General features: G+C 45.4%; 1 protein-coding gene across 3 annotated transcripts in view; it reads right to left on the reverse strand.

Annotated features, from left to right (window-relative positions):
- znf106a (zinc finger protein 106a) overlaps positions 1–25,673 on the reverse strand; it is a 138,005-nt gene that overhangs the window by 65,650 nt on the left and 46,682 nt on the right. For all 3 annotated transcript variants that reach the window (XM_063054475.1, XM_063054487.1, XM_063054483.1), the window contains one exon: positions 18,350–18,550. In XM_063054475.1, the coding sequence (XP_062910545.1) occupies positions 18,350–18,550 (201 nt within the window). The remainder of the gene's footprint in view (positions 1–18,349; positions 18,551–25,673) is intronic.

Raw genomic sequence — 25,673 nt, forward strand, 5'->3', positions numbered from 1 at the left:
AGGGAGAGAGAGAGCCTGTGGTACTTCAAAGACCAGGTGAACAAGTAGTCTTCGGGGTAACTGCAAGTCTGTGTCTTTGCTGTTGCTTCGCTCACGCTTGTGTGCTCGGTGGTGGGTGCCGATGCTTTTTTTTTGCCGGTGGGGGGAGGGAGGATTGTTGCTTGATGCCACTTACGTGTGGGAGGGAGGGGAGCTGAGGTGGACTTTGGGGTTCTAACATTTAACTGTCATTCATTCTTTGGGGGCACTCCTCTGTTTTTAGGGATGTTTGCAAAGAAAAAGCATTTCAGGATGTATATTGTGTACATTTCTCTGACATTAAATGTACCTTTGAAACTTTGTTGTGAGGTGCAGGCAAATATGTTTTGAAGGGTTTGCCATTATTGAAAGTTGTCGCAAAGTGACTGAAAATAAGCCAAGTTCTTGTTTGCTTTATCAATGTGTATTCTCTTCAAATAGTCAAGGAGCCAAGATGGTTTCATTGCTTCAACTGAAAAAACTTTTTTCACACAACAGACACCTGGTTGCTGGTTGGTTGGTTGTTTGGTGCTGATACAAATCCATTTTTCTGAAACTACACACGATACCGTCTACACTTCTTTTTTGTTTGGTCTGCTTCTGCTATATTCATTATGGATTAATGATCACTATCAATCGCCTATTGTTCATGTTCAACTTCAAATACTGCAATCAATAAAGGGGAAAACTATGATACCATCATTGCTTAGGTAAAACCAGACTCTCTGACTGAAGGTACATAAAATGAGGCAGTGATATCTTGGTTGGGCCATGGGGCTAGCAAAATGCAGTCAACACCATTTGAAAGGGCAGATACTTAACGTTACCCCATTGAACACCACACCCTAATTCACAGGATTTCATCACTGTGTGATTAGATTATGGGAACTATACTAGCTAATGCTGTACTACACTACTGAAGGGCAAAAACGCGTGGTCTGGATCCTGAGATAACACGATTTCTGCAGTGCAGTTTCTCAAGATATGCCAAATACAGAAGCGTAACTTTGCTTTTTAACAACTATATTGTGCTTTGAGCACAGTCCGAGAGAATGGTGGGTTAAACAAGATATGAAGTGATTATGCGATCACTACACTGTAATCAGTTATGAGGCAATACTTGCAATAAGTAATTCATTTCTTAAATTAATCCCTCAACTACCCCCTTTGCTACTGAGCACCCTCCCCCTACTCTCCCAGGACTGGGGGCAATATCTTCCATTTTGAGAACCATTGTTGTAGTGCATCAAGGGATCTTTTGCATTCACTGAAAGGTACAGTTGGCGGGGACGACTGACCAGGGGTAAGCCAAGGTGGCAGGGCCTCCAGCACTGAGTCTGACCCTGTGGTACACAGAAGAGGAGAGCTGTCATCACTGGGGACTCTATAGTCAGGGGAGCAGACAGGAGATTTTGTGGACGTGAGAAGGACACCCGCATGGTGTGTTGCCTCCTGGGTGCCAGGGTCCGGGATGTCTCTGACCGGGTGCACGACAACCTGGTATGAGAGGGAAAGCAACCAGAAGTCGTGATACATGTTGTCACCAACGACAAAGGCAAGAAGAGGGATGAGGTCCTGAAGTGTGAGTTTTGGGAACTAGGCAGAAGGCTGAAGAACAGGACCTCAAGGGTGGCGTTCTCAGGATTGCTGCCAGTGCTACACGATAGTGATGGTAAGAATCGGAGGAGATGGTAGTTGAATGTGTGGCTGAGGAGTTGGCGCAGGGGGCAAGGTTTTAGATTTTTAGATCATTGGGATCTCTTCTGGGGAAGGTGGGACCTGTACAGATTGGATGGGTTGCACCTGCACTCCAGGGGGAGCAATATCCTTGCAGGTAGGTTTGCTAGCATGGTTCGGGAGGGTTTAAACTAATTTGCAAGGGGGATGGGACCCAGAGCGATAGAGCAGTGAAGGAAGTACATGGAGTAAAGCCAGATCTTAACATATAGAGAGGCTTTGAGGAAAGAGAAGCAGAATAAAAGGTGTAAAGGTAGTAAGGTAGAAGGGCTAAAGTGCGTGTACGTCAATGCAAAAAACACCAGGAACAAAGGTGATGAACTGAGAGCTTGGATACATACATGGAATTATGATGTAGTGGCCATTACAGAGACTTGGCTGGCACCAGGGCAGGAATGGATTCTCAATATTCCTGGATTTCAGTGCTTTAAAAGGGATAGAGAGGGGAAAAAGGGGAGGAGGGGTGGCATTACTGGGTAGGGATACTATTACAGCTACAGAAAGGGTGGGTAATGTAGCAGGATTGTCTCTTGAGTCAGTATGGGTGGAAGTCAGGAACAGGAAGGAAGCAGTTACTCTATTGAGAGTATTCTATAGGCCCCCTGCTAGCAACAGAGATACCAAGGAGCAGATAGGGAGGCAGATTTTGGAAAGGTGCAAAAATAACAGGGTTATTATCATGGGTGACTTTAACTTCCTTAATATTGATCGGCACCTGATTAGTTCCAACTGTTCAGACGGGGCAGTTTGTTAAGTGTGTTCAGGACGGATTCCTGTCACAGTATGTGGACAGGCCAACTAGGGGGAATGCCATACTAGATCCAGCATTAGATAACGAACCGGGTCAGGTTACAGATCTCTCAGTGGGTGAGCATCTGGGGGACAGTGACCACCACTCCCTGGCCTTTAGCATTATCATGGAAAAGGACAGGAAAATTTTTGATTGGGGAAGGGCAAATTTTGAGGTTATAGGCTAGAACTTGCAGGTGTAAATTGGGATGATGTTTCTGCAGGGAAACGTACTATGGACATGTGGTCGATGTTTAGGGATCTCTTGCAGGTTGCTAGGGATAAATTTGTCCCGGTGAGGAAGATAAAGAATGGTAGGGTGAAGGAACCATGGGTGACAAGTGAGGTGGAAAATCTAGTCAGGTGGAAGAAGGCAGCATACATGAGGTTTAGGAAGCAAGGATCAGATGGGTCTATTGAGGAATATAAGGTAGCAAGAAAGGAGCTTAAGAAGGGGCTGAGAAGAGCAAGAAGGGGGCATGAGAAGGCCTTGGCAAGTAGGGTAAAGGAAAACCCCAAGGCATTTTTCAGTTATGTGAAGAACAAAAGGATGACAGGAGTGAAGGTAGGACCGATTAGAGATAAAGGTGGGAAGATGTGCCTGGAGGCTGTGCAAGTGAGCAAGGTCCTCAATGAATACTTCTCTTCGGTATTCACCAATGAGAGAGAACTTGATGACGGTGAGGACAATATGAGTGAGGTTGATGTTCTGGAGCATGTTGATATTAAGGGAGAGGAGGTGTTGGAGTTATTAAAATACATTAGGACAGATAAGTCCCCGGGGTCTGACGGAATATTCCCCAGGCTGCTCCATGAGGCGAGGAAAGAGATGATCTTTATGTCCTCTTTGTCCACGGGAATGGTACCGGAGGATTGGAGCGAGGCGAATGTTGTCTCCTTGTTCAAAAAAGGTAGTAGGGATAGGCCAGTGAGCCTGACATCTGTGGTGGAAAAGCTGTTGGAAAAGAGTCTTAGAAATGTGAGCTATGGGCATTTAGAGATACATGGTCTGATCAGGGACAGTCAGCATGGCTTTGTGAAGGACAGATCGTGTCTAACAAGCCTGATAGAGTTCTTTGAGGTGGTGACCAGGCATATAGATGAGGGTAGTGTAGTGAATGTGATCTGCATGGATTTTAGTAAGGCATTTGACAAGGTTCCACACGGTAGGCTTATTCAGGAAGTTAGAAGGCATGGGATCCAGGGAAGTTTGGCCAGGTGGATTCAGAATTGGCTTGCCTGCAGAAGGCAGAGGGTGGTGGTGGAGGGAGTACATTCAGATTGGAGGATTGTGACTAGTAGTGTCCCACAGGGATCTGTTCTGGGACCTCTACTTTTCGTGATTTTTATTAACGACCTGGATGTGGGGGTAGAAGGGTGGGTTGGCAAGTTTGCAGACGACACAAAGGTTGGTGGTGTTATGGATAGTGTAGAGGATTGTCGAAGATTGCAGAGAGACATTGATAGGATGCAGAAGTGGGCCGAGAAGTAGCAGGTGGGGTTCAACCCGGAGAAGTGTGAGGTGGTACACTTTGGAAGGACAAACTCCAAGGCAGAGTACAAAGTAAATGGCAGGATACCTGGAAGTGTGGAGGAGCATAGGGATCTGGGGGTACATGTCCACGGATCCCTGAAAGTTGCCTCACAGGTAGATAGGGTAGTTAAGAAAGCTTATGGGGTGTTAGCTTTCATAAGTCGAGGGATAGAGTTTAAGAGTCACAAGGTAATGATGCAGCTCTATAAAACTCTGGTTAGGCCGCACTTGGAGTACTGTGTCGAGCTCTGGTTGCCTCACTATAGGAAGGATGTGGAAGCATTGGAAAGGGTACAGTGGAGATTTACCGGGTTGCTGCCTGGTTTGGAGAGTATGCATTATGATCAGAAATTAAGGGAGCTGGGGCTTTACTCTCTGGAGAGAAAGATGATGAGAGGAGACTTGATAGAGGTATACAAGATATGAAAAGGAATAGATAGAGTCAACAGCCAGCGCCTTTTCCCAAGGGCAACACTGCTCAGTACAAGGGGACATACATCAAAGTTGCTGGTGAACGCAGCAGGCCAGGCAGCATCTATAGGAAGAGGCGCAGTCGACGTTTCAGGCCGAGACCCTTCGTCAGGTAGTCCTGACGAAGGGTCTCGGCCTGAAACGTCGACTGCGCCTCTTCCTATAGATGCTGCCTGGCCTGCTGCGTTCACCAGCAACTTTGATGTATGTTGCTTGAATTTCCAGCATCTGCAGAATTGCTGTTGTTTCAGTACAAGGGGACATGGCTTTAAGGCAAGTTCAAGGGGGATATTAGAGGAAGGTTTTTTACTCAGAGAGTGGTTGGTGCCTGGAACGTACTGCCCAAGTCAGTAGTGGAGGCAGATACACTAGTGAAATTTAAGAGACTACTAGACAGGTATATGGAGAAATTTAAGGTCCGGGGGGGGCGGGGGGGGATACGTGGGATGCAGGGTTTAAGGGTCGGGAAAACATTGTGGGCCGAAGGGCCTGTACTGTGCTGTACTATTCTATATTCTATGAACAGATTATTGTTTCCCTGAATGGACATCACCTCTCAGACAGTAACATTCCCTCCATACTGCACTCCAACGGTGGCCAACAATTCTGTGATAACTCTGTAGTCAGACTTGACCTTGAGCTTTCTGGCTATTTCTCACCTGCAGACGACACCCCAGTAACGTCCTGTTCAACAGTTCATTTTCCCTTTTCCCCAACCAATCACCATCTTTGATTTGACACAGGTTGAGCAGAAACCTTCAAATGAACAATGGACTGGTCTGAACATATGTCAGTGCAAGATGTTGTCATAGAAACATAGAAAATTGGTGCAGGAGTAGGCCATTCGGCCCTTCGAGACTGCACCGCCATTTAGTATGATCATGGCTGATCATCCAACTCAGAACCCCGCCCCAGCCTTCCCTCCATACCACCGATCCCTTTAGCCACAAGGGCCATACCTAACTCCCTCTTAAATATAGCCAATGAACTGACCTCAACTGTTTCCTGTGGCAGAGAATTCCACAGATTCACCACTCTCTGTGTGAAGAAGTTTTTCCTCATCTCGGTCCTAAAAGGCTTCCCCTTTATCCTCAATCTGTGACCCCTCGTTCTGGACTTCCCCAACATCGGGAACAATCTTCCTGCATCTAGCCTATCCAATCCCTTTAGAATTTTATACGTTTCAATAAGATCCCCCCTCAATCTTCTAAATTCCAATGAGTATAAGCCTAGTTGATCCAGTCTTTCATCAAATGGAAGTCCTGCAATCTCAGGAATCAATCTGGTGAACCTTCCTTGTACTCCCTCTATGGCAAGGATGTCTTTCCTCAGATTAGGGGACCAAAACTGCACACAATACTGCAGGTGTGGTGTCACCAAGGCCTTGTACAACTGCAGTAGTACCTCCCTGCTCCTGTACTCGAATCCTCTCGCTATAAATGCCAGCATACCATTCGCCTTTTTCACCGCCTGCTGTACCTGCATGCCCACTTTCAATGACTGGTGTATAATGACACCCAGGTCTCGTTGCACCTTCCCTTTTCCTAATCGGCCACCATTCAGATAATAATCTGGTTTCCTGTTTTTGCCACCAAAGTGGATAACCTCACATTTATCCACATTAAATTGCATCTCCCATGAATTTGCGCACTCACTTAACCTATCCAAGTCACCCTGCATTCTCTTAGCATCCTCCTCACAGCTAACACTGCCGCCCAGCTTCGTGTCATCCGCAAACTTGGAGGCGCTGCATTTAATTCCATCGTCTAAGTCATTAATATATGTTGTAAACAACCGGGGTCCCAGCACTGAGCCTTGCGGTACCCCACTAGTCACTGCCTGCCATTCTGAAAAGGTCCTGTTTATTCCCACTCTTTGCTTCCTGTCTGCTAACCAATTTTCTATGCACATCAATACCATACCCCCAATACCGGGTGTTTTAAGTTTGCACACTAATCTTCTGTGTGGGACCTTGTCAAAAGCCTTTTGAAAATCCAAATATACCACATCTACTGGTTCTCCCCTATCCACTCTACTAGTTACATCCTCAAAAAATTCTATGAGATTCGTCAGACATGATTTTCCTTTCACAAATCCATGCTGACTTTGTCCGATGATTTCACCGCTTTCCAAATGTGCTGTTATCACATCCTTGATAACTGACTCTAGCAGTTTCCCCACCACCGACGTTAGGCTAACCGGTCTATAATTCCCCAGTTTCTCTCTCCCTCCTTTTTTAAAAAGTGGGGTTACATTAGCCACCCTCCAATCCTCAGGAATTAGTCCAGAATCTAAAGAGTTTTGAAAAATTATCACTAATGCATCCACTATTTCTTGGGCTACTTCCTTAAGCACTCTGGGATGCAGACCATCTGGCCCTGGGGATTTATCTGCCTTCAATCCCTTCAATTTACCTAACACCACTTCCCTACTAACATGTATTTCCCTCAGTCCCTCCATCTCACTAGACCCTCTGTCCCTTACTATTTCTGGAAGATTATTTATGTCCTCCTTAGTGAAGACAGAACCAAAGTAATTATTCAATTGGTCTGCCATGTCCTTGCTCCCCATAATCAATTCACCTGTTTCTGTCTGTAGGGGACCCATATTTGTCTTAAACAATCTTTTTCTTTTCACATATCTATAAAAACTTTGACAGTCAGTTTTTATGTTCCCTGCCAGTTTTCTCTCATAATCTTTTTTCCCCTTCCTAATTAAGCCCTTTGTCCTCCTCTGCTGGACTCTGAATTTCTCCCAGTCCTCAGGTGAGCCACTTTTTCTGGCTAATTTGTATGCTTCTTCTTTGGAATTGATACTATCCCTAATTTCTTTTGTCAGCCACGGGTGCACTACCTTCCTTGATTTATTCTTTTGCCAAACTGGGATGAACAATTGTTGTACATCATCCATGCGATCTTTAAATGCTTGCCATTGCATATCCACCGTCAACCCTTTAAGTGTCATTTGCCAGTCTATCTTAGCTAATTCACATCTCATACCTTCAAAGTTACCCCTCTTTAAGTTCAGAACCTTTGTTTCTGAATTAACTATGTCACTCTCCATCTTAATGAAGAATTCCACCATATTATGGTCACTCTTACCCAAGGGGCCTCTCTCAACAAGATTGCTAATTAACCCTTCCAAACTTGTCCTTTGGAAAGTCAAGGCAAGACTTTCACAGTGAACAGTCGGAACCTGCAGAGAGTTATTGAATAGAGAGGCTCTAGGGTTCACATACATGGTTCTCTGAAAGTGGCGTCACAGGTAGAGAAGGGTGGTGAAGTCAGCTTTTGGCATGTTGACCATCATCAGTCCAGGCATTGAATATTAAAAAGTCGGGAGGTCACAGTGCAGCCTTACAAGACTCTGCTGAGGCCGTACTTGTTGTATGTGTTCAGTTTTGGAAACCCACTACAGACTTCCCCCACCATCCGAAGGTAGAGTGTTCCCGTGAAACGGTTCGTAAGCCAGAATGTCGTAAAGTGAAGAAGCAATTACCATTTATTGATATGGAAAAAATTAGTGAGCGTTCGCAGACCCAAAAAATAACCTACCAAATCATGCCAAATAACACATAAAACCTAAAGTAACAGTAACATATAGTAAAAGCAGGAATGATATGATAAATACACAGCCTATAAAAGTAGAAATTCTTTTCTGCAATCATTGCACTGTCCACCGTAGTGAAAATCTCACGCAAGCGCTCTCGGCAGAAACACTCGGCGCAAGCGCTCCCAGCAGAAACACACTCTCTCTAGTAACCTTTAAACTATGAAGCTACCAAATCATACCAAATAACACATAAAAATACACAGTCTATATAATGCAGAAATAATGTATGTACAGTGTAGTAACACTTACGGGAATCTAGAAGACAGTGAGCACGCTGATGATGGTGTGTTAGGCTGAGTCATCAGAGGTTGGGGTGGTGGGACACTGGGGTATCATCTCATCGTCGACTGTTTCCATCAGGGCAGGCAGGTCATCTTCTATCTCTGCCTGCCTCAATGTCAAAGGTTGAGGTTCGTCATCTGCTGTGGCTGATGTGGAAGGCTTGAAAAACGACAGTATGCTTGACTGCTTAGCCTCGCGCATTTTTTTATCATACAATTCTTTGTAAGCAAACCATCCTGCAAATATGCCCTAAACCTACGTAACCTTTCAGAATTAAAGTTGTACTTTTCTGCAATCATTGTTGTCAATGCAGCGAAAATCTCACGTAGTTGCTTCACCTTCAGTTCCTGGACGACTTCACTTTCCGTCTGTTTGCTACTGCATTCGGTTTCGATTGTTATCCTTTCCTCTTCCAATTGTATCAGCTCTTCATCTATCAGTTCTTGGTCATTGGATGCCAAAACCTCTTCAACATCATCTTGGTCAACTTCCACAAGCCAAACTCACTTTGTCCTTACTTCGTTCACCGCGATCGAAATGATTAATTATGTCTAGTTTTACGCTAAGTGTTACGAGCTCTTTTAGGCTTTTCTGATATCTTAGAACTCATCTTGCTAACGGATGCTCAAAATAAATCGACATAAAGCACAGATGCTCACAGGCATGTGTTAAAGCAATGCCGGCTAGAATGCAGTTCTGGGGGAATAGCTTGGCTGCTCCTTTTGACTGCTTTTTTTCGTAACAGTGAAAACACCTTCTGTTAGCGAAAACAGGTAACTAATGTAGGTCTTTTGTAACAGCGAGGTGTCGTAAAGCAAACGTTCGAAAAGCAGGGGATACCTGCATATGAAATATGCTATTGAACTGGAAAGAATACAGAAAAAATTAACACGGATGTTGTCAAGATTTGAGAGACTGAGTTATACAGGGAAGTTGGATAGGCTGGGACTTTACTCTTTGGAGTGAAAGACTGAGAGGTGATCTTAGCGGGGTGTATTAAAATAATGAGGGGCATAGACACAGTGAATGTACTCTTGTCTTTTTCCCCTAGGTTGGCAAATCAAGATCTAGAACACATAGGGGGGTGGAAGAGATTAACTTAAGGGGCAACTTTTTTTAAGAACACAGTGTGATGTGGTATGTAGGTGGAATGAGCTGCCAGAAGTGGTTGAAGCAAGCATGACAACAACTAAATAACTCGTCAACCAGTCCTACATACACAAAAACCCATCGAGATACACACAGTGACATGCTCCCCAAACAGTGGACCCTCCGCCCGTCCACCGGTGCTACATAGGCCAACCTATCTGAGAGCTTCCTAATCCTCCGAGACCTCTGTATCCCCCTCACCTAAACCCTAAAAGCTCGGACACTACTAGGGATACCTCGGGTCTGCTTGCCAGCTCCTCTCTCACTCATGCCACCACTACAACTCGGAGCCCCCTGTCCCATGTCTGGGGCCCCGTTTCTTTTCCTTCCTGGTCCTGCTGTAACCCAGACTGCCCACAGCTAGCCCTCCCCACTACACCTAACTCAGTGGGAGAAGGGCCAAAGGTCTCTTCCTCAATCATGGGGAAGTTAGCGAAAGGCAGCATGTACCATATGTGCAGCACATCATCCTTCGAATCCGTATTCTTCCTCATTCCCTCGATTGGTAGATGCTGTTTAAGTTTCTCCAAACTGAAACATTTAGCCGGGGCTACCCCTTCAGCCTCCTGCAGTCGAGACGTCAGCTTCTTTGGGGACTCCTTCAACTCTCGCCACAGCCTCAGCAGTTCTGACTCAGGGTTCCTGGCCATCTCAATCTGGGACACAGTTACCCCACCAGCTTCTTCCACCCTGACCTGACAAGCAGCAGTTAAAGAACGTTCAGCCTCCGGTTGTTTCTTCCTGAGGGCGTCTTCCAGGTCAACTTTCAGTTTTTCCACTTCATTTAAACTGTCAATAGTCATCTTCAGGTTCCTTTCAAGCGTCCGCCTCCCTTTTCCGAGATCAGTCCTCCAGTTCTTCACCTCCTCAGGAGTGCAGTCAAACTCCCCTCCCTGGGCTCTTGGTTTTCTGTTTGCCTTAGTCAGACCACTTCCTTGATCTTCCCTAACTTGTAAGTCTTCCAATCTTTTCTGGATCTACGTCTTGAGTTTCTGCTGATCCCTTCGAAGGTGAGTCATTGTTTCTTCTCACTGGATTAATTCATCAGTACACAACCGCAGTGTCGGCTCAAAACTCCGTTGCTCCTTCTCCACGTTGACGAGCGTGAATTCCAAGTCTGCAATGGTCGTCCCACAAGTGCGGCACTCAGTCTCCGGTCAGCATTTCTGAGCACTCAGTTCAGTGGTGCAAATCCCCTCTCTCCCGTGTCTCATTCAGACTGATGACCTGGGTTTCCATCCCCAGGTCCACCACCGCCTATTCCAACACCAGGAAGTTCAACTGGTACGTCGGGTCATTTTTCTCACATTGCACCAAACTCCTCCGGCCAAAAACTCCTCCACATGTGACACTTCGCTTCTGTTGCCTGGGCTCAGCCACTCACCTCGCCTCATAGTCCCCCCAGTCGAATCCAAGCTCTAGGCAGTCATCCACATACACCAAAACTCCACACACCTTCACTTCCCCCATGGTCTTCCTCATGCCCCGCGGGAAGGTTGCAGGGGCTCCGGATATGCCCTTTGGCATCTTTTCGGATTGGAAGAATCCTAGGGAACTAATAACGGCCGTCTTCTCTTCATCAGCTGCACTCCTCGGGATCTGGCAACATCCACTCCTCAGATCCAGCACATTAAACTACGTTGCATAATCTGCACACACGCTGCCTACGTCTTCCACGGCGCCAGGGTCCACTGAGGTGTCTTCAGCGGTCAACTCCCCTCCCTCGTGGTAGTTCGGAGCGCCTGCTAAGAGGGTTTCACCCTCAGCTACTTCCCCCAGGCCGTACCACAGCTGGGTCTCGTTTAAATTCCATACTGGCTCAAGGCTGCTACACACGTCCTCAGAAGCAACTCGACACGCTGGGTGCCCCCATGAACTCCAGGGTCATTAACCAATCATCGTCTTCTGGATAATTACTGGCACTGGTACCCAAAATCTCCGGTGCCCTTGCGGTTGTCAAGGGTAAATGCTTCAGACATCAGTTGTAAAACGAACTGTACAGCAACTTGACCTGCGCCCCGGGGTCGAGGATGGCTTTAGCATCGTTTCCCTCTATCCATAACGACACCCTGGGGCGTGGTCCCTCTAAGCCTTCAGGAATAGGGTCTTCTCCTTTCGGAAGTTCATTGGTACATTGCTGGGAACGTGCTCCTCCAGAGACCCCAAGCTGTTCCCCCACTGGGCCTCCACTAAGTTTCCCGACACCTCTCTGATCAGCTGAACAACTGGAGGAGGGGCTGATCCCCTGAAATGATCCCCCTGGCACTGCAAGCAATTTAGTTGCCCTCCCAAACACACAGAAAACTTTTCCCCCTCTTTCAAATAACTGACAGCTGTCACTACAGTGTAGTTGAACCTGACAGCTCTAACACTGTCACCAGCCCACCTACTTAAACTTTCAACCAATCCCTGTCGCTCTCCCTCAACCAAGCACCGCCACTCATCTAACAACTGAGAGATCTGCTCCGCCCACGTCTCGCACGCCTCCACCCCTCTTGGGGTGGACACTATCCCAAACGCCAGGTGGAGCCTGCCAGAGCTAGAACATTTATTCGCAGACACTACCTCCAAATCAGACAACTCTTTCCTCTCTCTCCCAACAGCATGGACAGCCCCGAGTTCCACCCCCAACTCATCAACGCTAGTCTGAACTCGAACAAAGACCCCACTCACCACGCATACAGCAATAACCAGCAAATAACCCACAGAGACACACATTACTGATTGAAACAGGGCAACCACACAGCATACCACTAGATCCAATCCCGGACAAAAGCCCCCAAATGTAGCCCCCCTGGCCACCCTCAGGGTCGCTCAGCTTGCTGTCGTCTAGAGAAACAGCCCTCGGCCCCGCCAAACTGGGTAATTAGTTTGTGTGGATGCTGTGTGATGTACCCCACCCCACCCAAATAACAGACAATACACTAGATACAATTAAATGATTTACAGTTTATAGATATTTCTGGAACTATGTAATTAATAGAGAATAAAATATAAACGGAAAATAAAAGGCGCCAAACTTATCAAAGTTCAATCTATTCGTGCACAAACAGTTGGAGCTCAGGGCCCTCCTTCTTCACCCTGCAATCCCCTCAGACCACCTCAACCTACCGCCTGGGACCAACAATGGTGGTCGACCAGACGCTCCACGAGTCCATCTCCGTCTCCTCTCCTCGCTGAACACCCTGGACCTTGGACTCCTGCTCGGGGTCGGATCCTGTTAGCAGACTCACAGCACCTGGTCCATCCTCTGTCTCTCTCTCCCGCCTTCTCCCCAAAAACCTGCGCATCACAATATCTTACAGACACACAGAAAGCATAACACTATCCCAATTGGTTCATAACACCTTACCAGTAACATGATGCAAACAACCGCTAGCGGGAGGACTTTCTCAGCAGTTAACATAACAAAGAAGCCCTTTCAATTATAACATAACAAAGAAGCCATTTTAATTAGACTACGCAGTGACATAAAAAAAAGAAACCCCTTACACTACAATCAATTGAAACACCTTGACTGTACACAGTAATAGTCATAATCATACTTTATTGATCCCAGGGGAAATTGGTTTTCGTTACAGTTGCACCATAAATAATAAATAGTAATAGAACCATAAATAGTTATAGTAATATGTAAATTATGCCAGTAAATTATGAAATAAATCCAGGACCAGCCTATCAGCTCAGGGTGTCTGACCCTCCAAGGGAGGAGTTGTAAAGTTTGATGGCCACAGGCAGGAATGACTTCCTATGACGCTCTGTGCTACATCTCGGAGGAATGAGCCTCTGGCTGAATGTACTCCTGTGCCCACCCAGCACATTATGTAGTGGATGGGAGACATTGACCAAGATGGCATGCAACTTAGACAGCATCGGGTAAGAAACATAATGTGACTGGGACCATGGTAATCTCCATTTAACTAATTATGAGACTTCTAAAACCAATTGGCTGCACCAGTGATGATTTGATGTGTCATATTAAACGGGGTGAATACTTATGCGATCAATTATCGTTTGTTTTATATTTGTAATTTAGATCACTTTGTAGAGATCTGTTTTCACTCTGACACAACAGAATCTTTTTCTGGTGATCAGTGCCTAGAAAAGCCAAATTAAATCCACTTATTCCATGTTATAAAACAATAAAACATGAAAAACTTCCAAGAGGGGGTGAATGCTTTTTATAGGCACTGTATTTCATGTATTTAGGAAAGGTCCATTTCCGTCCTATATGACTGACTCTGGGGCCTTATTATATTACAGGCCATAACGAAAAGTTCAGAGAATGTAGACCCAAGTTCTATAATACCAAAATTAGAATTTATGAACATAAGGAACACAAGAAGTCAGAGCAGGAAAAGATGCTCTGCAGTTCAATATGATCAGGGTAGCTTTTAGCATGACTTTCCCACACTACTAAGTCCTCGGAGTTGCTTAATATGTACAAAGCTGCGGACAGCTGTTTTACCCTCTGTCAGTAACTGACCTCCTCAGTCCTCTTTGCATTGAGAATTCTAAAAATTCACAATCCTCTGGGTGAGGTTTTTCACTGTTGTCCTGAATGGAGCCCTTCCATCTAAGATCTTTTTTCTACACACTCAAACCAATGGGAACATCAGCATAGCCTCTACCCTGGTAACACCCTGAATTTAAATAATATATAATCTAGATTAAATGGAGCATGAAGCTGCCAAGTAATCACAGAACCTAATTTATAGTTATACAGCATAGAAACAGGGCCTATAGCCAACTTGTCCAGACCAAACAAGTTCTGAATGAGTTCTGAATTGTCTGAGTCCCCTCTGCCCACATTTGGCCCATGTCCCTTTTAACTTTGTCTTTCCATGCACCTGTCCAAGTACCTTTTAAATGCTGCCAATGTACCTGTCTCAACAACATCCTCTGGTGCCTCCTTCCACTAACTTACCTCTGTACAATCATCCTGCACTCTCTTATACTCTTGCTCAATCTCTCTCCATAATCCTCATGTAGTGGCAATATCCTCATTAATCTCCTCTGAAGCTTAATGGCATCTTCCCTATAGCACGGTGACCAAAACTGAACATAATATTCCAAATGTCACCTCAACAACATCAAGATCCATCTTTAAATCCTGATAATCATCTTCACTCCCCACACCACCACCTATTTGGAGTCATCTCCAAACTCACTAACCATGCCTTGTACATTGTTGACCAATATCTTTTTAAGGAAGGGAATCTGCTGCAGTAAACATCTCCAGTCTAATGCCATTTCTTTACCCTGATTTCCATAAGTTTTCACCACTATATTAAAGCAATAAGTAAAGAGTAATGAATGTATCGGGCTGTGACCAATCAACGAGAGGATGTGTGTAAATAAAGCTCCCTTTTCTGGTTAGCTGACTGGTTCCTTCCACTACCACTCTCATCCTTCTGGCAGAACTGGTCCTAACCCTCAATAAATTCTCCCTTGGCTTCTCCCACTTCCTTCAAACCAAAGGTGTAGCCATGGACACTCACATGGATCCCAGCTATGCTTGCTTTTTTGTCGGCTATGCAGAACATTCCATGTTCCAAGCCTACACCGGCATCACTCTGCAACTCTTCCTGCGTTACACTGATGACTGCATTGGTGTTGCTTCCTTCATCCATGCTGAGCTCATTAACCACCAACTTCTACCCTGCCCTCAAATTTACAACACCTGCCTCTCCTTTTTCAATCTCTCTATCTTCATCGCTGGAAACAGTCTATCTACTGATACCTTTTATAAGGATATTGATTCTCACAGCTACCTGCACTATACCTCTTCCCGCCTGTCACTTTGCTATCTCCTTCTCTCAGTCCCTCCGTATCCACTGCATCTGCTCTCAGGATGAGGCTTTTCATTTCAGAACTACTGAGATACCCTTCTTCTTCAAAGGGGTTCCCTTCCTCTACCATCAACGTTGTGCTCACATACATCGCTTCTATTTCACGCATGCCTGCCTTTGCCCCATCCTCCTGCTGCCACGAAAGGTAAATATTTCCTCTTGTCCTTACCTACCACCCCACTAGCATCAGCGACTGGCACAAAATTCTACATACTTCCATCATCACCAACCGGATCCCACCACCAAGCACCTCCTTCCTTCCTCCCCACTTTCCAGACTCACCATGGGATCCCCTTGTCTACTCATCCCTCCTGGTAGTTATCCTTGCAAGCAGAACAAATACCACACTTGCCCCTACACCTCCTCCTTCACTACCATTCAGGGTCCCAAACAGTTCTTCCAGGTGGGGCAACACTTTTGAGTCTGTTGGGGTCATCTACTGCATCCGGTGCTCCTGATGTGGCCTGCTGTGCAATGGTGAGACCTGGCATAGATTGGGAGACCTCTTCGCTAAGCACCGACGCTCCATCTGCCAGAAAAAGCAGGATCTCCTGGTAGCCACCCATTTCAATTCTGCTTCCCATTCCCACTTTGACACGTCAGTCCATGGTTTCCTCTACTACCGCGATGAGGCCGCACTCAGTTCTGAGGAGCAAAATCTTATGTTCTGTCTGGGTAGCCTCCAATCTGACGGCATTAACATCGATTTTTCAAACTTCCAGTAGTTGTTGTCCCCCCCGCACCCCATCTCCTTCACCATTTCCCATTCTTGTTTCCCTCTTTCACTTTATCTTCTTACCTGCCCACCGCCTCCCTCTGGTGCTCCTCCTCCTCCTCTTTCTTCCATGGTCTCCTGTCCTCCTCTCCTCTGTCCCCCTTCTCCAGCCCTTTATCTCTTTCACCAGTCAACTCACCAGCTCAACTTAACTCCCTTCCCCTATCCCAGTTTCACCTATCACCTACACCTTAACTCCCTTCCCCTCTCCCAGTTTCACTTATCACCTACACCTTCAACTTCTTCCTACCCTCTGCCGACTTTCTAACTCTGACTTTTCTTTCTTTCCAGTCCTGATGAAGGGTCTCAGCTCAAAACATCGACTGTTTACTCTTTTCCATAGATGCTGCCTGGCCTGCTGAGTTCCTCTAGCATTTTGTGTGTGTTGCTGGTGAGTAGTGATTCTATTTTACATTAAATGTGAATGATTTGGATGATGGAATTGATGGCTTTGTGGCAAAGATTGCAGACAATATGAAGATAGATGGAGGGGCAGGTGGCTTTGAGGAAGTACAGAGGCTACAGAAGAACTTAGATTAGCAGAAGGGGCAAAGAAATGGCAGATGGAATACAGTGTTGGGAAGCGTATGGTCATGCACTTGGTAGAAGAAATGAAAGGGTTGACTTTTTTTTTTAATATGGAGAGAGCATTCAAAAATCTGAGGTGCAAAGGGACTTGGGAGTCCTTATGCAGGATTCCCTGAAGGTTGAGTCTGTGGTGAGGAAGGCAAATGCAACGTTAGCATTCGTTCTGAGAGGACTAGGATATAAAAGAAAGGATGTGATGTTGAGGCTGTATAAGCATTGGTGAGATCTCGCTTGGAGAATTGTGAGCAGTTTTAGGCCCCTTATCTAAGAAAGTATGTGTTGACACTGCAGAGGGTTCAAAGGAAAATGATTCTGGGATTGAAAGGCTTGTCATATGAAGAGCGTTTGATGGCTCTGGGTCTGTATTCTACAGAATTCAGAAGAGTGAGGGGTGATCTCATTGAAATTTATTGAATGGTGAAAGGCCTCGATACAGTGGATGTACAGAGAATATTTCCTATGATGGGACAGTCTAAGACCAGAGGACACAGCCTCAGAATAGAGGGGCGTCCTTTTAGAACAGAGATGAGGAGGAATTTCTTTAGCCAGAGAGTGGTGAATTACTGGAATTCATTGCCAAAGGCGGCCAAGGAGGCCAAGTCTTTACGTATACTTAGGGCAGAGGTTGACAGATTCTTGATTGGTCAGGGCATGAAGGGAAATGGGGAGAAGGCATGAGACTGGGGCTGACAGGAAAAATGGCAGAGCAGACTCGATGCCAAATGGCATAACTCTGTTCCTCTATCTTATAGTCTAATAATAACTTCATCATGGTAATAAAACAAAACTAGATAGTAACTGTGCAAGTTCAAAAAAACGTACAAGATCCATTTAAGGAGAAACAGAGCCCAAGAAAAATTTCAGTTCAATCCCAAGCTCACTGCGTATGAAGAGTCAGTTACTGTAGATCAGAAATCAGATGATTAGATGTTCATCCCCTCCTCCAATTCTGCCTCACCAGCCCAGGTAATACAGCACCACTTCTGCTCCCTGCCTGAAACCAGCCAGGGCTTTGCATCTCCACACAACCCATTTCTCAAAACTGCTGAGCCATCAGTGAATATTAAAAAAGCACAGCTTAAAGGAACTCCTCTGGCACAGATGGAGAGTGGGACAAAGATGAGTTCTGACACAGGGTTTGACCCAAGATTTCAACACTATTCTTCTTTTCACAGATGCTATCTGACTTATTGAGTACTTCTCGCATTTTGTGTTTTTCAGATTTCCAGTATTAACAGTACAGTATATACTTTTTAAAATTTTCATTTTCAGTCTATTATAAAAGCTCTGTTTTCATTATCATTCCATAATGGGAGCTGAAGCCAGTTATATTATATGGCAGATTAGTAGAACCTAACATAAATGATAATTTCCTCTTTACGAATCTCCATTTAAGTCCACTGCCCCTTTTCAAATCCCACTTTAAAGGGGATGCTACAACATCCTCCAACAATATTTCAGTAAGTCTCTTTCTCAATCACCCAGACCCAGCCTTTTACTGCAAATAATTCCTGTTTATTTCTAAGCAATCAGACATCTTACCTTGTTTGCTCTTTCCGCTGCCCAATCAGTTGAATAAGCTCCTTGTCAAAGTATTCTTCTTCTTTACCATCATCCTTGCGGTTCTCTTCACCCTCCTGGGTCTCCACATTCTCTTTATGATGCTGGCTGGAGATGTGTTTGGCATAAGCCGAGAGACCCACCACAGTCACCCTGCAAACTCGGCACTCATGTTTGCAGTCCCTATTGAAACAGGGAAACGGTGCAGTTTGTACTGTGCTGACAGGCATTTTAGAGGGGGCTCATGTTCAGCAGGGACAAGGAGAGGGAAGTGCAGGTGTCAGGGGTGGTTACACCATCCCCGGTTCCTTTAACTTAACATTTATTGCCGATGGCTGTGGCAGCCCATGTTTCTGCCATCTTCCCCTGCCCTGAGGTCAGTGCACTCACTCAACTTGGAACAGAGAAGTGAAAGTCACCTCGGACCCAAACACATGCTTCAGAGGCAATCACAGCGGATAATGTTAAGTCAGGTGGTGTGTGGCAGCCCTGGCAACAACTTCTTTATTTAATCACATCTCATGCTAATTCTGACAACAGGGAGTTGCCACCAATTGCAGGCCTGTAACAGCCAGCCCAGTTTAGCAGTGCTGATCGGAATCTCAAAAGGGTGGATCTTGTGACAGCTGTCAGGATGTGTTCCATGAAACACTGCTTTATTTGGAGACACGACAGCTTTCATTTTCTCTTGCTGATCTTATACACCAAGACAGCAGTTGTTGCAGAGTTAACTTAACATCTGTTGCATCCCATGTGTTTCCTTCCATAAAGAGCTCACTTGTGCTGCCTTAAGTGGTTTACAGGGATATCATTCATTGGAATTCTATGTGGAAAATAGCTGACAGCTCAGATTATATAAGCAATTCCAAACATTCCTCTCTCAACAAGAATGAGTTATATTTAATGAATCTACTGGAGTGCTTTGAGGTGTAACTAACAGAATAGATGAGCGGGAACATGCTGCTTTTGGATTTTTCAAAACTCTGACAGGCCCCACTAAACTCCCACAGATTGACAATTAGTTAATAGACCAACAAGCAATGGGCACGAGCCATCCTCCTCACGCTGACTGACTGGTTCAGAGGTCCCCACTGAACCAAGAATCTGGACGAGGGGATAGAGCTTAATATATCCAGGTTGTTTAAAACACAAAACAAACATGGGAATATGATAAACATGAGATATTCTGCAGGTGCTGTAAATCCAAAGCAACACACACACAAAATGCTGGAGGAACTCGGCATGTCAGGGAGCGTCTATGGAAATGAATAAACAGAATTTCTCTCAATAAAAATAAATAATAGAACCTCCATGTCCATGTTCTAAAACTCAATCATTCGTAAATTCTGCCGACGCATCCTAGATTCCAAGTCAGAGTTTTTAAAAGTCAGAAAGTCAAGTTTCTTCTTCATTACATTAATTGTTTCCTCGATTTTCCCCATCCTAAGCTCACTTTGTTGCGCGAATTTTTGAAGATCAGATATAGCCGACTGATGTTCCGCAATACATGTTTGCATCTTATCAATTGAATCGGCAATTTTCTGAAGATTAGTTGAGATTTCCGTATGAATCAAGTCTTTAACAGAGTCTGCAATTTCCGTACGAATCACCTCCCTAACAGAGGTTGAAATTTCCCTCTGAATTAACTCCGATATAGCTTTCAAAGTCACCGGTGATTCAGTCGGGAGGAGATCCGTAGCTTTCGGTTTAACCGGAGGTTTACCATCCTTGCCGTTTTTCCCGTTCTTAGACATAGCAGATCTAAGTTCCATCCAGTTGTCGGAGAATTCAGTTTAATTCAAAGTATTGTAAGAGTTGATGCCTTAATGGTTAATTAAAGTATAGCTGACCATAGAGAAAAAAAACTCAGAGGTAATGGAGCGAGTCAAGAACGCGACTTCACTCCATGAGCGCTACCGGAAGTCCCCCCATGTTCTAAAACTCGACCAATTGCTTTAGATACCCCTGCCACAGGAAAAAAGGTTTCTTACCGCCTACACTATCTATGCCTCTCATAATCTTGTATCCCTCAGTCAGATTTCACCCTCAATTGCCCCTACTCAAAGGAAAACATACCCAAACTGCCCAGTGTCCCCCTGTAACTGAAAAACTCCACCCCAAGTCACATCCTGGGGAATCTCCTCTGCACTCTCTCCAGTACGATCACATCCTTCTGATAGTGTGGTGCCCAGAACTGTACACAGTGTTCCAACAGCAGCCAATCCAACTCCACACTCCTATAATTTTATCCCCCCTATCCCTAGTTCACCAATAAGTTGCCACCGTCAGGAATAACTGGATTTGCACATCGTGATTCCTCTGTTCCTCAATAATCTGCAGAACCCTATCTCTGTTACTACTCTCAAAATGCATCACCTTGCACCTACCAGTAAAACGTTCCTTTTGCCATTTCTTACACATTTTCCTAACCGAGCAATTTCACCTCTTCAGCATATAACCTGTAGCATCAGAGCTCCCAACACACTAGACCACTAAGGTTAGGAATGCCTGCTGTTCTATGCCCAGACTGGATCCCGGGCTGTCCTTCTGCCTGCATACAGGCAGAGTTTTCCCCAATCAGAACCCTGGATGAAACATGAGATCCACAATCTGCTGAGGGCCAGTTCAAAGGCATTCAAGTCTAGTGACCAAGAAAGTTACAAGAGGTAACTTTCCGGAAATGCATCTCACGAGTGAAGTGGAAATTCCAGACTAAACTTGAATCAACAAAGGGTGCTCAACAGTTCTGACAGGGCTTGAATACTAACACCTCTTATAAAGTAAAATCAAGAAACAAAGGTAACAACAAGGCTTCGCTTTCAGATGAGCTCAATGACTTCCATGCTCGCATTGACTATCAAAACTTGGAGGAACCATCACAACTCCCACAGCCCTCAAATGACCCTGTGGGAAGCCCACAAAAAGCATCCGGCTCAAACGTGGTACCTGGCCAAGTACTAAAGCTCTGTGCTGAGCAACTGGCTAGAGTGATCACTAAAATCTTTAACTGCTTTGGCAGTCTGAGGTATCTATTTGCTTCAGGCAGGCTTCACATATACCAGTGCCTAAAACAAAGCTGGCAGCCTGCCTCAATGATCATCATCCAGCAGCACCTGCATAGGCAGTGAAGTATTCTGAGAGGCTGCTGATGAAGCACGAGAAGTCATTTGCATCTGCTCCAATTTGCCTTCTGGTGCAACAAGTTCACAACAGATGCCCGGTGGTTCTTCCCACAACCCTGGAAGTTCTGCACAGCAAAGATACATACATCAGAATGCTCTTTATTGACTACAACTCAGCATTCAATACCATCATTCCCTCAAAATTAATCAATAAGCCCCAAGATCCTGGCCTCGGTACCTCCCTGTGCAATTGGATCCTCTATTTCCTCACTTGCAGACCCCAGAGAGTTTAAATTGGCAACATCTCCTCCATAATCTCCATTAGTACAGGAACACTACAGGGATGTATGCTTAGCCCCCTGCTCTACTCGCTTACACTGTGACTGTGTAGCTAAGCCATGTAACAATGCCATGTTCAAGTTTGCTGATGACACCACTGTAGCTGGCCAAATCAAAGCATCTAGACGGGAGACTGAAAATCTAGCGGAGTGATGCCAGAACAACTTACTCAATGTTAGCAAGACCAAGAAGCTGATTTTTGATTTCAGGAGGAGGAAACCAGAGGTCCACGAGCCAGTCCTCATTAGAGAATCAGAGGAGGACAGTTAGTATTGTATTATCATCTCCAAGAACTTCTCCTGGGCTCAGCACGCAAGTGCAATCACGAAGAAAACAATGCAGTGCTTCTACTTCCTTAGCAATTTGCTGAGATTCAGCATGACATGTAGAACTTTGACAAACTTCTATGGATGTGTGGTGGAGAGCATATTAACTGGCTGCATCACCGTGGTATGGAAACACCAATGTCCTTGAATGGAAAATCCTACAGAAGTAGTGAATACAACCCAGTCCATCATGGGTAAAGCACTCCCCACCACTGAGCACGTCTACATGGAGTGCTGACACAGGAGAGCAGCATCTGTCATCAAGAACCACCCAACAATCCCACCCTGCACCCCCCCCCCCCCCCAGATTCTGCTCTCTTCCACTGCTGCTACCAGGAAGAAGCTACAGGAGCCTCGGAACTCACACAACCAGGTTCAGGAACAATTATTACCCCTCAACATCAGGCTCCTGAACCAGAGGAGATAACTTCACTCTACTTCACTTGCCCATCACTGAAATGTTCCCACAACCCGTGAATTCACTTTCAAGGGCTTTTCAATTCATGCTCTCTATATTTACAGATTGGCCTAATCTCGAAAGATAATGAGGCAGCCTACAGGGAAGAAGTCATCACCCTGACACAGTGGTGTCAAGAAAACAACCTCTCCCTCAATGTCGCAAAAACAAAGGAGCTGGTTGTGGACTACAGGAGGAACGGAGACAGGCCAACTCCTATTGACATCAATGGGGTTGCGAGGATGAACAGCTTTAAGTTCCTCGGCATACACATCACCGGGGATCTCACATGGTCTGCACATACCGGCTGTGTGGAGAAAAAGTCTCTTTCACCTCAGACGGCTGAAGAGGTATGGTATGGGCCCCCAAATTCTAAGCACTTTCTACAGGGGCACAATTGAGAGCATCCTAACTGGCTGCATCACTGCCTAGTATAGGAATTGTACTTCCCTCAATCGCAGGACTCTGCAGACAGTGGTGCAGACAGCCCAGTGGATCTGTAGATGGGAACTTCCCACTATTCAGGACATTTACAAAGACAGGTGTGCAGCAGCATAAAAGAGAGGACCAACAGGCTCCGGGACTGCTTCCTCCATCAGGCCATCAGACTGATTAATTCATGCTGCTACAATTGTATTTGTTGACTGTCCTGTTTTACATATTAATTATTACAAATTACTATAAATAGCACATTGCATATTTAGGAGCTTTCTGTATTTGCACAGTTTGATGCCTTTAGCACACTGGTTGAATGTCCAAGCTGCTGTGGTCTTTTACCGATTCTATTGTGGTCATTATTCTATTATGGATTTATTGAAAATACCCACAAGAAAATTAATCTCTGGATTGTATATGGTGACATACATGCCCTTAGATAATAAATGTACTTCTTGAACTTTTAGCCTAAATGCTATCCTCTTCACTATCAACAGCACAACTAATATTTAAGTCATCAAACAATTAATAACTATATCCTCTGTATTCACATGCAAACCCTTAATGTGCTGAATGTGTATCGCAGACAATAAGGGTCCGAGTACCTACCTCTGTGATACACAACTGGTCACGGGCCATCTAATCACAAAAGCAACTCTCCACCATTGCCCAGACATCATAATCCAAGTCAACTTTGGATCCAATTTGCCAGCTTTCTCTGGGATCCAAGGAATGTGGGCTTTGCAGGCTAATTGCTCATTGAATAGCAGGTAGTATGAAGCTATTACAGCTGAGGGCGTTTGGAGTTCAGAGTTCAATTCTGTTGTCCTCTGCAAGCACGTTCTTTCCCACGTACATGTGGGTTTCCTCCAAATGCTCCAGTTTCCTCCTGCAGTCCAAAGACGTACCCATAAGTGGGTCATCGCAAATTGCTGGGTGGTGTGGCTCGAAAGGCTAGAAGGGACTGTTCTGCACCACATCTTAAATTTTTAAAAAAGAAATACTAATTGCTCTTGAGAAGGCTGCCTTCTTGAACCACTGCAGTCTTTGAAGTGTGGGTATACTCACAACACTGTTAAAGAGGGAGTTTCACAATTAACTCAGTGATGATGAAGGAACCTTTGGGAACAAGTCAAGGGTAACAAACAGTCGGCTGGAGGAACTGAGTGGGTCAGCTGAGTCTGTGATGTGGGGAGAAGGAATTGCTCACAAAATCCTGTATCAGGACAAATTTACAGGGACTTCATCCTTACTCAAGTCCAAGTAGGATCACAATCAGGACGGTAAAATAAGCCAAAGTTAGAGATCACCCAGTTGCAAAAGACACCTCAGGAAGCCGCCAATGGAGGTTTTCCAGACAGCTCTCAAAGGATGGATCAGGGCAATCAAACAACACAGGCAAACTGCAGGAGGAACTCAACAGGCCAGGCAGCATCTATGGAAAAGAGTAAACAGTTGACATTTCCGGCCAAGACCCTTCATCAGAAAAGGAAAAAAAGACGAGAAGTTAGAGCAAGAATGTGGGTGGGGAGGAGAGGAAGAAGTGCAAGGTGGTAGATGACAGGTGAAACAAGAAGAGGGAGAGGGGTGAAGTAAAGAGCTGGGAAGCAAACAGATGGAAGAGGTTAAGGGTTTGGAAAGGGGGAATCTGATAGGAGAGGATACATGGAAGAAAGGGAAGAGGGAAGACCACCAGGAGGAAGGTGATGGGCAAGTAAGGAGATAAGGTGAGAGGGGAAAATGGGAATAGGCATGGGGGGGGCAACTACTGGAAGGTTGAGAAATCAAAATCGATGTTCATACCGTCAGGTTGGAGGCTGCCGGATGGAATATAAGGTGTTGCTCCTCCAACCTGAGTGTGGTCTCATTGTGACAGTAGAGGAGGCCATAGTTTGACATATCGGAATGGGAATGGGAAGTAGAATTGAAGCGGTGGCCACTGGGAGACCCCGTTTTTTCTGGTAGAATCTGTTCAGCGAAGTGGTCTCTCAATCTACGTATGGTCTCACCGAAATACAGAAGGTCACACTGGGAGTACCAGATACAGTAGATAACCCCAGACTCACAGGTGAAGTGTCACTTCAGCTGAAAGGACTGTTTGGGGCCCTGAACGGTAGTGAGGGAAGTGGTGTTGGGGCAGGTGTAGCACTTGTTCCAATTGTGAGGGCAAGTGCCAGGAGGGAGATCAGTGGGGAGGGACGAATATACAATGAAGTCGAGTAGAGAGCGCTCCATGCAGAAAGTGGAAAGGAGGGAACGATGTGCTTGGTGGTGGGATCCTGTTGGAGAAGCCAGAAGTTATGTGGAATTATGTGCTGGACGCAGGGGCTACTGGGGTGGTAGGTGAGGACAAGAGGAATCCTATCCCTGGTGGGGTAGCAGAGAGATGGGGTGAAGGCAGATGTGTATGAAAAGGTAAAGGCAGCGTTGATGTTGGAGGAAGGAAAGCCCCCTTTTTTAGAAGGGGCTTTATTTCTGTTATTTCTGGAATAATCACGTTATTTCTGGAATGAAAAACCTCATCTTAAAAGCAGATGCGGTGAAGACGGAGGAATTGAAAGGAGGGTATGGCATTTTCAAAGGCAGGTCATGTCTTACAAGCCTGATTGAACTTTTTGAGAACATGA

The sequence above is a fragment of the Mobula hypostoma genome, chromosome 1 (genome assembly GCF_963921235.1).
Source record: "Mobula hypostoma chromosome 1, sMobHyp1.1, whole genome shotgun sequence".
Taxonomy (NCBI): Eukaryota; Metazoa; Chordata; class Chondrichthyes; order Myliobatiformes; family Myliobatidae; genus Mobula; species Mobula hypostoma.